Genomic DNA, 17,797 nt, shown 5'->3' with positions numbered 1-17,797 from the left:
ATGTATGGAAGTGAGAGCTGGACCATAAAGAAGGCTGATCGCCGAAGAATTGATGCTTTTGAATTATGGTGCTGGAGGAGACTCTTGAGAGTCCCATGGACTGCAAGAAGATCAAACCTATCCATTCTTAAGGAAATCAGATCTGAGTGCTCACTGGAAGGACAGATCCTGAAGCTGAGGCTCCAATATTTTGGCCACCTCATGAGAAGAGAAGACTCCCTGGAAAAGAACCTGATGTTGGGAAAGATGGAGGGCACAAGGAGAAGGGGATGACAGAGGACGAGATGGTTGGATAGTGTTCTTGAAGCTACCAGCATGAGTCTGACCAAACTGCGGGAGGCAGTGGAAGATAGGAGTGCCTGGCGTGCTCTGGTCCACGGGGTCATGAAGAGTCGGACACGACTAAACGACTAAACAACTACAACTTGAGAAATACCTCCAAAAAGCCCTCAAGCTCTGCCAAATGCAGAATTTGAAAAGCAGCAGGGGAAACTGGCACTAATCAGTAACAGTGGTGCTTTTTACATCCCCAAAATGCAGGTTCTACATCACCGGTGGATTGAGTGCTGCCAGGTAAACCCCTCTGGGGAGAGCATTCCACAAATGGGGAGCCACCACGAAAAAGGAAACGTAGCATGTTAAGGAAATTTCTCACTCATCCTTGGATATTCCTTTCCTGCAGTCTGATATGATACAGAGACAAATGGTTACAGGCTTAGTGACAAGGCGGCAGTATTCCCTTCACACTTTCATCTATGAGAGCAATAGGGAGCCTGTGGGCCTCCAGGCGTTGCCAGACAACAACTCCCATCAGACCCAGCTAGCTGCTTGTAGTCTAGCAAAATCTGGAGGTGCACAGGTTCTCATTCAAATACTATAAGAAGCTAAGAATGCCATACATTGTAAAACTGCATCCTCCTGTCAGGCATAGGCATTTACTAAATCTTTATGTGCAAACAATCTCCTCTTAATTCCCACCTTAGAGCTGAACTCCTGTATTTGATGGCACCCGTTAAAATGTCGTAATACCCTAAATCCTTTTAGCTGTACAATGCATATGTATGTATGTCAATTCTTTCCAAATATTTCATATTTGATAAATTTAACTCTGGTTTTGTCAGCAGTCTAGTACCACTACCATCCTATCCATGATTTAGGTTCACATCCAATATTCAACCAGCAAAACAAGCAAGCGTGTTTCAATTGGTCAGAGACACGACACTAAGCCTTGAGTTTTAAAAGAAGTCGCTGGAGGCATGACACAGGTTTTTAGTATTCTTTATTGGACCACAGCTTATTCAAGTTGTTTGACATGGAAGGTAAGGGGAGAAATAAGACTGGAAAATGTGAGAGATTTTAGATTGACACTGGATGGGTAGACTCTTCTCAAATGACATCTTCTGTGACACATAAAAGGCAACGGATGTAAGATTTGAATCAATAAAAACCCTCAGTTTTTGCAACAGAGACCTGGGATTGGCACTTGTCATTGACAGAAGGCAACCTTCATGCCATTTTCATTCATTGCAAGGACTGGGTTTGTTCAACTGCCTGCAGGAAATGCAGCAGTGTTTCCAATTTGTGGGTAGTAGAGGGCCAGGAACCACAGGCTCTGGGGGTGAATGCAGCCCCCGTCCCTGACTCTGCTTAACACACCCCTTGAGTGTTTTCTTCCAAGCTGGAATGTGTCCTCATAGTGACTCCTGCTTACCTATACAGGGTGCATATAGAAACCAGCTTACTGTATGAAAGTAAAATTTGCATTCCTTGCTCCACCTGCTACTGGCATGAGGCCCACATGGGTTGCCCAAGAGGATCCTCACCCATTACAAAATATTAATCAGGAGGCTTTTATGGCACATTCAAGTTTTGCATTTAATCACTGCTTACATTACTAAGCTTTCAGATTCAAGAACACACTCCAAAGTCATTTATCAGCAGCTGAGTTTGAAATAATAGTTTTAAGTCTTGGCTATTAACACAGTCAATCCTTTCCAATCTCACATTTCCAAGATTTCTCCTGAAGCCTAGCCAGGGTTTCTATTTCCCCCCTAGAAAAAAAATATACAAAACAGCCACGAACATTGATGAAGTGTTTTTACATGATTAGTGGCAAGATGTGGTCGTAGCACAGCTGCAAATTGTTTAACAGGAACTTCTTGACTTGACTTAGAAACATTCATTCATAGAACATTCATAAAATTGTAGAGTTGGAAGGGACCCCAAGGATAATCTAGGCCAACCCCCTGCAATGCAGGAATATGCAGCTGTCCTATACAGGAATTGTACCTGCAACCTTGACATTATTAGTGCCATGCTCTAACCAACGAAGCTGCCCAAGCAGGAATTTATACCCTGTATATAAATTTGTGTGGAATGAGTAAACCAGAGAGTTTAAATTGGAACCTTTCTATCTTGGGGAGAAAAGATGGAGCCTCCAGAATTTACTTATTTGACTTAGGAAACTAGCACTATCCTTCAGTCTTAATGCTTTCACAGCTCCTGAGGAACACACCTTGGTTTAGTGATGCCTCACATGAGCTCTGGTGCATGTAGGAAGCTCCCTTACCAATGAAGGTGCCTCCATTCAGTTCAATGGGCAGGGCAGAACTTGTGTGTAACTGGTGTGGGGGACCTCTGACTCTCCAGACATTGTTAAATCCCATCAACCCTGGACATTGGCGAGGCTTGCTGAGGCTGATGGGAGTTGTAGTTAAGCAATACCTGAAGTTCAGCATGATTCCTCAGACCTGCCCAAGAGGTTGCTTTACATTTACTAAGCTTGATTTAATACAATGAAGAGAAACTTGCAATCTAAATCACGTAACTGGAGAACTCTTTGGGACTTTAAAGCCTGAGGTTCTGAATGCAGTGGTAACACACATTAACACCCAAGCCCCCGTTTTCTTGAATCAAGTCCTTTCCATTTCAATTATATTTAACCCTGGAATGAGTGCATTCAGCACTGCAACCATAGCTGAATTCCATATGCCATATGACAACTTCAGTTAGCATTCCTATTCTTAAGTCCCGCAGTTCCTCAGCAAATGCAGTGTAACTGGTTCACCCACACTGAGCCAAGGGGTGTGCTGCAAGTATGATATAAAGCACATGCAGAATGGAAGGCGAGAGGGGGCTGAATTTTCGCACAGGGTGTCACTGAAATTTGAAAGACCAAAGTCTGCCCCTGTCCTCAAGTGCAACTTTTGCTCTAAAGAATGACTGCATTCAATGACTACTAGCTTCTTTAGCTGCATCTCTGCCTCCAAGAATTGTCATTTGTTATGTCAGGAAGAAAAAACCCTTCACCAACTACATTATTCACTAGCAATCATCTCAAAGGAAAGAGGCGGAGCTTGAGACACAAACACAGCACAAGTTAACATCTGAAAATGGTAAGCTCATCACCTCAGGCAAATCTTTCAAAGACTCTTCCTTCAGCTTACATTATAAAGTAAGAAAAAGAAAAATCTGGATTATTTCTGAATTTTTCAGCTTTATCTGAATTCTTTAGCTTTGTTTTAGAAGTTATTGACTTTAAAAGCTTTCAGATTCCCAGAAAAATAAAAGCCCAGAAATTTGCAGACATAATAAAATTTATTTAAATTTCATGCATTACGGTAGCTACAAGTGTAGTCATATGAAATTGAAGGACAATAAACTTTGCTTCGTCCATACAATGTAGCCTCAAGTGAAATGGATGGGAGGTTCCACAGTTACAAAGAAACAAAAAAGGGCAAACATTTTAAATTTAGAATTGTGTAAAATGAAACAGTCACATGACTGTAAACTTTAGGGGAAAGGGCACATTACTATTTGAACATACACTGCAAAGGATTTAATTGGAGAAGCACTTTGAACAATATTGGAAGTCAGCCTTCTTATATGAACCTAATAATGGAGATTTGCCATTAAACACTTTGAATATCATTGCACCTCCCTTTCAACTCTTTCCCTAATTGTTTATAGCAATGGTACAGACCAACATTCAGCCAAGTATAAAGTTTACAACCCCTGTTCCTTTGAACTGCCAACCACAAATCCTTTTATTCACTTTTGCTTTCCCTTAACTCAAATTGCTTTGATATGCAGAAATTTATAGACTGTGCTTGATTCTACTCTCAATTTTAATGAGCAAACAAACCTTCTGGATTAAATAAGTGGCACTTGCTGAATGAGCCATTATTCAGCCGCTGCCAGTTGAGTGAATACCTACCACTCCTCTATGGCCTATTTGGTTTGCTTCAAATCTCTTTTTTTAAAAAACAAAACAAAACCCAGCAACCAAAGATTCTCCCATCTTCCAAGTTAAAAGGTAGAATGAACAGCGCAACTTTATCATAAACTGGTACCTGTGCTTAGTTTTTAGACCAAACATCATGTACCAGCATTATTGCCAGAGATGTCACGTAACAGTCCTACTAATTTTATTGGTTAGCATTTTCTGCCAGAAAGGATTTGATGGTATAATTCAGGGCACTGTAGGTAGATCTAGCTCACCCAGTGCCTTAAAAAAATCAAGTTAAGTTTGTTTGTAGATAAAGTGATGCAACACTAATTAAATAGTACCATACTTGCATGAACATATTTAATTTTTTTAAATCCACCATAAGGAAAGGGAGAAAGAAAGTTTCTTTAGTACAAATTTTGTCAATTGTCTAATTGCTTCATTTATAACTTCGTCCGGGAGGCGGCAAAGGGAAAGAGTTGGGTTTCAGAAAAGCCTAAGTAATTGAATATTCAGATTACTTGGCAGGTTAAAAGCTAATGCAACAGGTGTTACATCTGGATAAAAACATTATTCAAAAGCAATTAAGATACTGAAAAAAGATTTCAAATTGAATAGTTTATTAACATGGTAATTGTCTTTGTAACATGTGCACACACGCTTGCACACTCTTAATGATCTGCCTTGAAAAATGTTTCAATATGCTGGGAGAGGGGAAATAAACATAAATCCTATAGATTTTTCATAATTCTAGGCAATTATGTCCACATCACTTACAAAGCTATTGCCAAATCTTTCCAAGGAAGCAGAATTTAGGAGGAAGGGGGAGGAAAAAAAAAACTTTGGGGGGAATTCAACAGTGGCATAGCAGAGCTCTCAATATGAGAAAGCTGACATAATGTGGACCTTTGCTGTGAAATCTCATCTTTGCAAATATAGGGAGAAGGTTATCAATGGGAAGAAAATAAGAAGGCGATGTGAAGTAGGCTTTTGCAGAGTCAATTTTTCCCCCTCACAGTATTTGTGCAGGCTTGTCAAAAACAATGCTTAATCCTTCTCTGGAACCAATTTCAGAACTTTTCCAATTGCAATGGTCTTACCTAAACAAAACACAGAAATGGTTTGTTAGGAGACATACATGTGTGAACCTTTAAAAAACCTTCCAAGTAAACAAACAGTCACACAGATTTCACACAAAACCTGGTTTGCACTTAACAATGAACTCTTGTGGGGGGGGGGGGTTAGCTTATTTGTACATGCAAGCCTGTCACAACCAACTATGGTTTGTTTGTGGTCAACAAACCAGAATATGAAACCATGCTTCTGATGCCGGCTTATGTATCTTGGCTTGCATTAAACATGTTTTCTCATTACCTCTGGACCTTGGGCTTAACCCTCCTTCGTTTTTGCATCTTGCCCTATACGCACGTGGCGATAAAGGAGCAAACCAAGAAAATTTAGAAAATGAAACCAATGTTAAGTGGAATAAGCCACAGTTATTTTGCTTGTCAGAACCTGGTTTGTTCAACAAACCATGGCAGAAAGAAACCATTTAGTGCTGCATATGAATGTAGATAGTGCTACCTCAATCTACACACTAGTTTTTGCAGAGAAGCTTATGCTCTTCTTAATGAACTGTAATAAAATCTTCCTTCCCAACAATGGAAATGGATACAGGGCTTCTGATTTTTTTTTTTGTACCAGAGAATCTGCATTTCAGCCCAAACCAATTTGCTCCCCCTAAATTCTATGCCAATTTTGACATTCCTCTGGATATTTACTAAAGTTCAATTGATTTTCAACAACTGACATGCAGTGCTGTTTATATATGACAGTCAGCAGTTTGAGATACAGTGGTGCCTCGAGTTACATACGCTTTAGGCTACATACGCTTCAAGTTACAGACTCCGCTAACCCAGAAATAGTACCTCAGGTTAAGAACTTTGCTTCAGAATGAGAACAGAAATCGTGCAGCGGCAGCGCAGCAGCAGCAGGAGGCCCCATTAGCTAAAGTGGTGCTTCAGGTTAAGAACAGTTTCAGGTTAAGAATGGACCTCCAGAATGAATTAAATACTTAACCCGAGGTACCACTGTATCATCTTCCAGCCTTCCTCGCCCTGGTGCCCCTGCAGATGTTTTGGATTACAGCTTTCAGCATCCTGACCACTGGCCTGTTTGGCCAAGCCTCACAGGACTTGTAGTCCAAACATTTGGAAGGCACTAGGGTGGGGAAGGCTGTCATATATGTGACTTCCAGAATTAAAGCTGGCAAAAGCCGATACATCCAAAGCATGGAATTTTATTTTCTATGATTCAGCGACACAAAGTAAAAACAAAAAACAAAAAACCAAGCCATTTTCAAATCCTCTTACCCTCATCTCTTAAGGTGAATCGACCCATCTGAGGGAAGTCTTTGAATGTCTCAAGGCAGATAGTTCCTGCCGTCCTTAAACGGGCAATACATACTTGATCTTGTTTAACAAAACGGGGCCGTGTCTTGCTTTTCTCTCCTGATTTTTTGTCTACCAGACAGATTAAGGCCTACAGAAGGAAAGAGAAAAGATATAAAACAGGTGCTCTCTTTTTCCAGCAGAAGCTCTGGTCCTTTAATAGCTGTTTATGAGGTGCCCAGCAGGAAAAACCACAACAGTTTCATTGTTATTTGGTTCTTCCCCACCCCCACCCCCACAACCTGAAATAAAGCCTCTCTCAAAAGAAGCTCAACACCTCAACTGAAGTACAGGAAGAATGATAGGTTGTATCCAATGCTAGCACAATTCAGAGCAGACCCACTTAAATTACCGTATTTTTTGCTCTATAAGACTCACTTTTTCCTTCCTAAAAAGTAAGGGGAAATGTGTGTGCATCTTATGGAGCGAATGCAGGCTGTGCAGCTATCCCAGAAGCCAGAACAGCAAGAGGGAGTGCTGCTTTCAGTGCGCAGTGATCCCTCTTGCTGTTCTGGCTTCTGAGATTCAGAATTTTTTTCTTCTTGTTTTCCTCCTCCAAAAACGAGGTGCGTCTTGTGGTCTGGTGCGTCTTATAGAGCGAAAAATACGGTGATAAGCACGGCTAACTTAGGTCCATTAATTTTAATGGGTGTACTCAGAGAATAACTTAGGTGGATGTACCACTATATATTCCTTTCACAAGGAGTTTTACCCTATGTTACTTCACCTGATACACACTTTCAATATTCTTAGTAAAATACTATTTCAAAACATAATGATTTTGAATTACATGAATGCACTGGGCTATTAAATCCGGCATGCCCAATGTCCATTTTGGGGGCCTAATCTGGCCCGCCGGTCGGTTTAATTCGGCCTGTGTGGCAGTTTATTTCCTGGGGTAAAATCCTTAAAAAAGCTTAACAACTTTGGTCGGCCCTCACGGCCCTTCACTTCATTTAATCTGGCCCTCTTTGAAAAAAATTTGTACTGCATTTAGCCATAAGTCATAACAACATGATGCTGAGACCATCTAATGGTGGCAGTGGGAGATTACTAAATACACAGCAAAAACTGAGACAAAAAAAAAACCCATTTGCACAATTAATAGACACTTCACTCAAACATTTTGCCACCATTGTGTATCTTTTAATCAAAGAAGATGAGAGAAATACTCACTGTGATCTCAACTTCTTCAATACAGGTATGAATATGCAGCACCGCATTGTAACCTGGGCAGATGATGGATTTATGCTCAATTATCACTATCTGTAATCAATAAGAATAACTAAGTAAACATAATGTAGAAAAACACCAATTTCTTATGGATATTGGGTAGTAATTCCCTCATCTCTCTTTCCCTCTGGAGGAAGATATTGCTTCAAGCAGAAATATACGCTAGGAAAATTAACTAACTTGCAAGCAAACAGAATTTCTTTTCTAGAAGGTGAAGACTTTCAAATCAAGGATTAACAATTTAATTCGCACATTGATACCACTGATTTCTGAACAAGATTTAATTGCTGATATACCCTCAACCTATGCATATCTGAATCAACCAACTCTAGTATTATTCATTTATCGGTTGAAAATCAATCATGGTTTTCCAACAAACATACCTGAGCATCAAAAGTGCGTCCTGAATGACACAGGTTATTAAGATCACAGAGTATAAACCCTGGGAGGATCTCCTCCTCTTCAATTCCTTTCAGTCGAATCTTCAGATTTTCACCTGGAGCTACTGATTCAGTTTCTACATCATCGGAAAGGATCCCAAGGACTTCCACATTATGCTTCAAGAAAGCAACGTTAAGGTTTTAAAACGTTTTTATTTATTCATCAAACAAAATTTATATAACACTTGGTTGCAAAAAGCCAGATAAACATTTAAGTCATTTACAGCAACATAAACTTAAACATTAGAATTGATAAAAACAGTTATCAGGAGCAGGTCGGCAATAAAACACCCACTGTCAGTGAAGTTAACGTTTTTCAAATAAACCAAAACAGCACGGGCCTAGTGATCCCAGCAACTCTTCCCAGTAGGTCTTGCCCCAATGAGGCAGTAAAGTCCCCACCTTCTCATAGCTGCCTAAGGTGGAATCCACACACACATATAAAACGTTCTGAAAATGCTTTTTTAAAAAGCGTTAAAAAATATATATACACATTGAATTTTCCATAAGGCTCAGCATCACCATCTAGTGTCATATTGTATGTTGCACTTAAAACAATTAAAACCTTTTATTTGCAGCTCGCAAACTCCTTGCCAGAGTTTTTTCCAAGCCACCTGAGACTTCTCTGTCTTTGCTCCACCCTCTTCATATCTCTTCTGGTTCTGGGAGATCAGGAGGCAGGGGAGCTGGCTTTTATATTGTGTAGTTAACTCCTCCCCCCCTTTAAAAAAAGTTTTATATATTTGTACATTTGTACAAAAATACTTTTAAAAGTTTCCTTTTCTATAATGCAGTATGTATTCATTGCCCTGTTATTCAATTTATATATATATATATAAAATCCTTCATTAAAAGTATATTTTAAAAAAGTCTAACACAGAACCCCATATAGTGGGATCACAAACCACCACAGTATGCCGGCCTATTGATGAACACACACAAATAAACTGATGGGCATTCTGCAGAGAACATTCATGTTTGCTTATGCTCAAGGCAAGCAGATTTAATTCTGCTGCTCCAGAGTTACTGGTGAAGTAACTGAATGCAATAGCCAGGAAGTCACTAAATATTTGCAGTCAGCAGAACATTTAAGGCAAAACTATCATATCCTCTTCTCCCTGGCCTTTTGCAAGGAAAAAGCCAAATACTGTTACAGAAGAAAGTGATTTGGGAGTGAATCACATAATACAGGGTGCCACTTTCCAAACATCTTCACTTGCAAGCTAGTCAAACCTTTCCTTGCTCCAGACCACTCTAGCAATTTGCAACATTTCTCCCTCCCCCCAAAGTTGCTTACAATAATTTAAATACACGAGGCTGTATCCATTGCTAGTTTTACTCAGAAGACCCACTGAAATTAATGAACATGATTTATGTAGGTCCATTAATTTTCAAAGGTCTGCTCTGAGGAAAACTCCATTGGATACAAGGAAGGGCTTGGTAAAACTAAACTATCAAATCCAGAAACAAAAAAAAACCCCTAAACAAAACAGTGCTTCCCCAACACATCTACTTTGCTCATCCTCTACCCTTTATAGGTAAAGGGACCCCTGACCATTAGGTCCAGTTGTGGCCAACTCTGGGGTTGTAGCGCTCATCTCGCTTTATTGACCGAGGGAGCCGGCGTACAGCTTCCGGGTCATGTGGCCAGCATGACTAAGCCACTTCTGGCAAACCAGAGCAGCGCACAGAAACGCCGTTTACCTTCCCGCCGGAGCGGTACCTATTTATCTACTTGCATTTTGACGTGCTTTCAAACTGCTAGGTTGGCAGGAGCAGGGACCGAGCAACGGGAGCTCACTCCGTCGCGGGGATTCGAACTGCCGGCCTTCTGATCGGCAAGTCCTAGGCTCTGTGGTTTAACCCACAGCGCCACCCGCATCCCTTCTACCCTTTATACCTCGCACCAAAGGATCCTCTCCTCTCTCCCAGAAGGTTCCTCTATTAGCAGAAACTTCACTTCCCTCTGCCTCTCCAACACAATGACTATTAACTTAATCTTGCTATTTGGTAAGTCTAGAAACACATTTAAAATTTGTATTTTGAACGTTACCCCCCCCCCCCAAAAAATCCCAGCCTGTTTTGCTGATGACTGGAGTCATGAAGGTAAGCAGAGAAAACTGGGTGTTGGTTATTTATATCTCTTGGAACCAGATGCCCCACGCTCAGATTTCAGACACAACATGAAACCAATACAGGGTTGTGAAACAAGGCAACTTGCTTGGAGGAGTATTTCTGAGAAACACCTGTTTTGAAAGGAGCCAACTCATGCCAAAATCAGATAAACCTGATGGTTTGTAGCAGTTTGTAGCAGGGACTTGGAGTTCTTAACATATAGCTTTTAACTTTCCATTGGTCTGTTAATAATGAACAGGGTTCACATAAAGTATGCAAGGCAGAGTAAGCTGGGTTTCAAAAGTTGCTCCAACAGATACAGAATTCAGAACCACAAGGTATGAATTTTACATGGGTGCGTGAGACCCAAGCTCTGGAAAGCTTCCAGGAAAAGAAGTGCAACAGTGGAATTTTCTGCCTTAAAGACGGAAGAGATTGGTGGTTTAGGATGACTTGTTTTTTTAAGCAACCTTTTTTAAAAATGGAAAATCTGAAATGTTTTAGGCTACCTAGCACAGATAAGATATTTGAGCTGAAACTTAGCGAGCCTATGCATAAAAAGTAGCCACAGCATACACTCAACACTAAAGGACAGCATATTTCAAGCAGCTCAAGAGCTTGTCTGCGTTGGTGGCAAGATGAAACAACCCAACTCTGGGCAGGGTAAACCACAGCATTTCCGACTGGGATCCTGCTAATTGCAAATAAAAAAAACCAGCAGCACATGTTTCAGGAGTTCCTCAAACTAAAACTAGGCTGATCATGTGCATATTTCTGCTTATTAGTGCCTAAGCACACTAAGCCTTCTCAAGAGCAGAAAAGAAACCTCACAGGGGAATGCCGATTTTCAACCTCAGAATTATTCTGTAGGCTTAACACCAGAAAGTTAAGCTTCTTAAGAGGAAAACGTGCCGTACCTTGTTTGGCATCATCACAAGCTGCTGTCCTTTGCAGATAGAGCCTGATTCCAGCTTTCCCAGAACTACCGTGCCCATATCCTTCAACATGGAAAGAAAGGTTGTTTTTTAAATCAGCAAAATAGAGCCTACCACGCTTTACAAAAGAGAATATCTGGCATAGTGCTAAGGAATTTCAATCAAAGCAGTAAGGAGCTTTTGCTGGAGATAAATTAAACCCAAGGGGTAAAATATTGGGAGTAACCACTAGGTAACTGTATGCTCACATCTACATGTTATCACCCTTATATTTAAGATCACACGAGAGCACCTCCTTACCACCAGCAATTGCACCTTGTTAGGTGGCCACACAGACACTCTGAGGATAGGGTAGGGTGCAAAGACAAATCTTAATACTTGGGGGAGGGGAGAGAGATTTATTTGGGGCTGAGGTTTAGGAATGCTAAACTTCAGCTGGTGTTAGCTGAATTTTAGCTGGGTTACTCGTTTTTGTGAGACCTTCAGGACCTGGTGGATTTAAACAGGTAAGCATGACATACTACCAACTCAGCTGTGGAATTTATCAAGTCTACCATAGACTAATGAAAGTCCTGCAACTATGATGCCAGTTAAATGCACTGGATTCGATTTCAAAGGCTCCTGCCCCTCATTCAAGGGGGACTCCCTTTGATAGAGGAAGAAAATCTTTGTATCCAGTTCCATGTGTATGCAACTCTCAGACAGCGATGCTGTCCAATTTTCAGTAGACACTTAAGACAAAGCTATGCCATTTTTAGTCCCACTGATACCAATGGGGAAAGTTTGATGTTTAAAATTCTGCTTAATTCTCTCATTCAAGTGAATGGGACTCAGTACTCAGTGCTCGCTGAATAATGTGACACATGCATTTCAGTTCATCTCAGTCTTTTCATTGTGATAAAGTTACACATATTGCTGTGACATTACATTTACAGAAAATGGAACCAGAAGAGTGCATTAAGGGTGCACGCACGCACACTCCAGTTCAGTCACAGAATAACAAAGTCTTCAGCTTGAGAACTATAGGTTGCATGTTTTAATAATTCCATTGACTGCAGGGAAATGTTCTGAAATATTACTACGAGTTGTATTCAATGTTGCGCTAGAGAGATCATTTAGTGAGTGCAAATTATCTCTCCTCTCCCTGCACATTCTTCTAGGGCTTCTCTCCCAGATCTGAGGAGGGCCGGGGGGTGTAAAAGGGGGAAGTTCTATCACGCTAGTGGAAAACTTTGTGCTAGCGCAATGCGTCAGCTGAATATGGCCCTATGTTCTTAACACTCCCAACAGTCATATGTCACCAAAACAGGTTAAGGTACAGTACCTAGATAATAGAAGAACAATTCAATTGCATTTTGCACATTTTAGTCCAATGGCAGGCTTCGGATTAACATATTTGGGGGGAAGAAGGAAGCAGCCATGAGACACAGCCAACTATAAATGAGAAACTGAGCAACTAAAGCAATTGTGTCATATCTTCAAGGTAGCTGTTATTTGGGTACCTTATATTTATCAACAATTGGCAGCCTGATTGGTCCATCAACCGGTCTGTTGAAATTTGGCAAGTTATCCAGATATGGAATAAACGGTAGCCCACTGAAAAAGAGAGGAGGGAAAATAATGCCATGCAAATCCATGGTATGTCTTCGTCTTGTTTAAGATTTTGACCTATAATGGTTCTTGGAGACAGTTACTTCTGATACAGTAACATTATTCATGAGATGAAGATACCTGCATCACATTCATGAATTACCAACTTTTAAAGCCACTGTATAAGCATAAATTCTACCAAATCTAATATAAAGTTATTTTCCCTGCCATCATAAAGACATTTAAATATTCCTAGGAACTGTACAAAGGTTAGAAGACTGTAAGAATTCTTGCTTGCCATCTTAACTGAGGCAACAAAAAATACAGACAGGTGCCCTAGCTTTGATAATGGTTCATTTGAAAATGTAGCTTCAAAAATAGTTCAAAGCTACCAACCTACCCACAGTGCTTAAGTTTTAACCTGGATCAAATCTGCAGATATCAAATTTTAACAGAAAGGATTTGCAAAAGGGCTATTTGAGCAGCCACTTGCCTTGTGATCACATCAGTACTGGCCTGATCACTTTTCTTCAAGGACACAAAACAAATATCAGCTCACAAACTGGGGTGTCTCTTAAGTAGTCTGGAGCACTCTCCCCACCTCAGTGCTCTAGGCAATCACTAAGAGGCTGGCCAATGGCAACCTTCCCATGGGCCTGCTCTCCCCAACACTCTGAACGACCACCTGGGCCTAAGCTGAAATTGCCTGTTTCAGAAAGTTTCCTCTTGACCCAAATTGGAAGTGTGCTGTGACAGACACCAACAGGTTGTCAGGCTTGCTCTCGTCAATAATGATGATGATGATATAATAATAATAATAATAATAATAATAATAATAATAATAACAACAACAACAACAACAACAACAACAACAACAACCCAGCCAGTCAGCCACTCTGGGCAGCTTCCAACATAATATAAAAACACAGTGAGATATCAAACATTTAAAACTTCCTGATACAGGACAGCCTTCAGATGTCTTTGGAAAGTTGTGTAGTTTAGGGCAGGTGCTTGAAACTCACTTGTTCAGGCAGGCCTTTTACGGTTAATGGTGGTGGCTGCACTGAAGTGTGAAACTGTTTTGATTCTCTGCTGCTATGTGGGTCAGTAACAGCTATTTTTATTAAGACTACTTAAATATGACTTTACAGGGGTTTATGACATGGGGCATTTTGCATTTGCTGCTTTGGATCTAGCTCTCCACAGAAAAGCAGGGCATTACATTAAATAAAATAAAGATAAAGATACATACATATACCAAGGACAGAAGTCCGATTGTTCCTTGAGGTTTGCTCCAGTCAATCCAGAGCAGGGCATGAAGTGAATATCTTTTTTCGGATTGAAGCCAACTTTCTTCAAGAATGGCACCAATTTCTCTTTACATTCCTCATACCTGAAAGTTTCACCCAACAGAAGAAAAACCTTAACAGACTTTGGATGGTCTTGGAACAGCTATGTCAAAGGTGCTAGGGTGAGACACTGGGGCCAGGAGTTGTGTGATACTGCCAGTTTCTCTTTACATTTCACCTTGCAATGCTTTCTTGATTGATCTGAGCTTGAATCAAGTTCAAGTGAACATCTTTCCCAAATAGCAGACCTCTAAAACCACCTGCTTTTATCCAGAAACTTTGATGGAGCTGTTTATCTGCCAACAATCATAGGCACCAATGTAGAAGGGAGGCTATAGAGAGCAGGGGTGGGCAGACTTGTTAGATCTGCTTTGTATTAGAATCTGAAAATCTACCAGCAAGAGCCAGATGGAAGAGACACATGCCAAATGAAAGAAGAGGGTGTCTCTATGCACATTTTGATCCTAGGATTCATTTTCAGCACCAGAACTCAACTGAGCTCATGGTTCTTTCATACAAAAGCCCACTCCTGGTTATCCCTTCTTCATTATAGTGGGCTAATGGAAAGGGGAGTGGGGCAAAAGGTCCCTTTTTGTCGTTGTTATTGTTAAGCAGCTGGGAGCCACAAATCCTTGCCAATCTACTGTAAATTTCGCAGGTATCTTTGCCTTCCTCTACTATAAGGGATAGTCCTTGTATAAACAGGTTTAGAGGTTTGTGGGAATCAAGGAGAATGACATTGTGGTAGCCCTTGTAAGACTGTACTGTGTCAGAATGCACATGGGTGAATCTGGCAGCATTCTTTGCAAAGCACAGGCTTAGTATGTAAGGGGGAGATGTGAATTAGCAACTGCTCACTTATACAATGGTACCTCGGGTTAAGTACTTAATTCGTTCCAGAGGTCCGTTCTTAACCTGAAATTGTTCTTAATCTGAAGCACCACTTTAGCTAATGGGGCCTCCTGCTGCCGCCGCAGCATGATTTCTGTTCTCATCCTGAAGCAAAGTTCTTAACCAAGGTACTATTTCTGGGTTAGTGGAGTCTGTAACCTGAAGTGTCTGTAACCCGAGCTACCACTGTACAGTGGTGCCCCGCAAGACGAATGCCTCGCAAGACGGAAAACTCGCTAGATGAAAGAGTTTTCCGTTTTGGAGGTGCTTCGCAAAACGAATCTCCTATGGGCTTGCTTTGCAAGACGAAAATGTCTTGCGAGTTCCTGCGGGTTCCCCCCTTTTTCTAAGCCGCTAATCCGCTTATCAGCTGATCCGATAACCCGATAAGCCGCTAAAAGCCGCTAATAGCGCTAATCCGCTAATCCGTCAAAGGGCTTGCTTCGCAAGACAAAAAAACCGCTTGACGAAGAGAATCACAGAACGGATTCTTTTCGTCTTGCGAGGCACCACTGTACTAGGTCAGACTATTCATTCAGCTAGCTCAGCAGTGACAGTAGGTGCCCAGTCTCTCATCTCAGACAAAGACAGGGGTCTTCCCCCATTACTTACTACCTGAACCTTTAAAAGGGATGACAGGAACAAAATCTAGGACCCCTGAGCTATTAAGGTAAAAGGTAAAGGATCCCTGGACGGTTCGGTCCAGTCAAAGTCAACTATGGGGTTGCGGCACTCATCTCGCTTTCAGGCTGAGGGAGCCAGTGTTTGTCCACAGACAGCTTTCTTGGTCATGTGGCCAGCATGACTAAACTGCTACTGGCGCACGGAGGACCATGACAAGTGCCATGAGCTATTATAGCCCTTTCTACAATATTCAAGGAAATATACAGTATTTAAACTTATTGTGAAGGCAAAAATGACAGCATGAAAACTTCCTTGAGCATCAGCGGATCTCCTGAAATAAGCTCCTATAGAAAACAGCCAGAGATGGGCTCTTCATCATGTCTAATTTGAGGGATTATTCCAAATTCTAGGGGCCATTCCAGTGACGTCCTTGCTGTCCCCATTCTAACTAACTACTGTGAGGGCATATAAAAGAGGGCTTGATGATCTGACTGCTTGATGATCTGATTGCCACATGAATACTAAGGTAGTAGAGCCACATGCAGGAATTTTACTTATGGTCCAACAGGGCTTGTGTGAAAAAGAGTCCTGTATTTCTGCAGCACGCATTTTAGTCATGTAATGGGAGTGATCTTGCACCCCAATGTCAACATTTAATCTTCCTTGTAGCTCTGGAATAACTCCACCTGGGTTTCCAGAATTTAGGACAACAGGTTATATTAGGCTGGAGAAGACCAATCCTATTTCTAATACAAAAAGATAACATACACACTGTAGATAAAACACGTAAAAACAAAACAAGAATTTAACAAGAGTTCTACTCACCTTTCATTGCTCCAGTTCACAGTTGGATCATCCATTTTATTAATAAGAACTATTAAATGTTTTACGCCTGCAGTTTTCGCTAACATGGCATGCTCTCTCGTTTGTCCCCCTTTCTCAAAACCAGTTTCAAACTCTCCTTTCCTTGCAGAGATAACCTAGTTGGAAGGGAGATAAATCAACAATGTTTGAATTATTAGGGCTATAGCTCAATTCCTTGCTCTTCTCCAGTTAGAATTAAGAAATGTCAGAGATTTTAGGCCTTGCAAGGTGACCTATGTTGAGGATTGCTCCTTTAAGTCAACTGTTCAAATAATCTCAAGACTACAATTTTTATATAAACAGCCAGTATCTTACAACTACTAATTCCTTAGGAACGGGGATGTGGAACCTCAGGTTCAGGGGCCAAATGTGGCCCTCCAGGCCTTGATGTGTGGCTCTCAAAACTTTACACAAGCCTCACCATTCATTGTCCCTGCTTTCCACTCCAAATGTTTTTGTATGGTTAGAAGGTGTCCCTGAACTCTACTAACGGCTCTTTCTCGTCCAGATGGAGGATCGAGATGGGTCTGCAAACAAGTGTAGGAAGTTGTCTACTATACTAAAAATTAAATTTGTTGCTCCATTCAATTTTGCCTCTACACCCACCCCTGCACTGGCATGTGACTCAAGGCTGAAAAAGGTTCCATACCCCTGCCTTAGTTGATGCATACACAGAGTAAAAAATGAAATAAAATGAGACCATGAGACAGGTCACTAAAGCTGCAAGAAACGTACATCAGTAAAAAACAGTAACAGGTCATCAGCTAAACATCTGCCAAGGGCTCCTTAACGCAGAGAGGGACTGAATGATTTCTTACCAAGACAGCTAGATCAGCTTGAGAAGCACCACCAATCATATTTGGGACAAAGCTCTTATGCCCTGGAGCATCTAAAATTGTGAAGTGTTTCTTCTCCGTTTCGAAATAGGCACGGCCCACTTCCACTGTTTTACCTTTGTCTCTTTCTTCCTGGTTTGTGTCCAAGGCCCAGGAGAGGTACCTACAGGGAGAGGGAAAAGTGTGATCACACTAGCACTGTGCGGCTCAATGGTTCTCAAAAGCCATCTAGGCACAAAAAA

At 41.1% G+C, this 17,797-nt stretch overlaps 1 protein-coding gene and 1 long non-coding RNA gene across 4 annotated transcripts in view; one reads left to right on the top strand and one right to left on the bottom strand.

The window, feature by feature from the left end:
• Positions 1–3,578: 3,578 nt before the first annotated feature.
• Positions 3,579–17,797, bottom strand: part of GSPT1 (G1 to S phase transition 1) — a 36,396-nt gene continuing 22,177 nt past the window's right edge. For all 3 annotated transcript variants that reach the window (XM_081169489.1, XM_081169487.1, XM_081169488.1), the window contains exons 7-15: positions 17,538–17,718; positions 16,681–16,835; positions 14,244–14,384; positions 12,904–12,997; positions 11,384–11,464; positions 8,295–8,468; positions 7,855–7,944; positions 6,601–6,769; positions 3,579–5,328 (exon numbers count right to left, since the gene is read on the bottom strand). In XM_081169489.1, coding sequence (XP_081025615.1) covers positions 5,276–5,328; positions 6,601–6,769; positions 7,855–7,944; positions 8,295–8,468; positions 11,384–11,464; positions 12,904–12,997; positions 14,244–14,384; positions 16,681–16,835; positions 17,538–17,718 — 1,138 coding nt within the window. In that variant the 3' untranslated portion in view covers positions 3,579–5,275. The remainder of the gene's footprint in view (positions 5,329–6,600; positions 6,770–7,854; positions 7,945–8,294; positions 8,469–11,383; positions 11,465–12,903; positions 12,998–14,243; positions 14,385–16,680; positions 16,836–17,537; positions 17,719–17,797) is intronic.
• On the top strand, positions 8,476–10,411 carry LOC308573163. Its single transcript, XR_014001979.1, has 2 exons — positions 8,476–9,263; positions 9,317–10,411. It is a non-coding gene; the product is annotated as an uncharacterized lncRNA (long non-coding RNA).

The sequence above is a fragment of the Podarcis bocagei genome (genome assembly GCF_964188305.1).
Source record: "Podarcis bocagei genome assembly, chromosome: 14".
Classification (NCBI taxonomy): Eukaryota; Metazoa; Chordata; class Lepidosauria; order Squamata; family Lacertidae; genus Podarcis; species Podarcis bocagei.
Note: the sequence above shows the minus strand (reverse complement) of the source record. Positions and strands in the feature narration are given on the sequence as shown.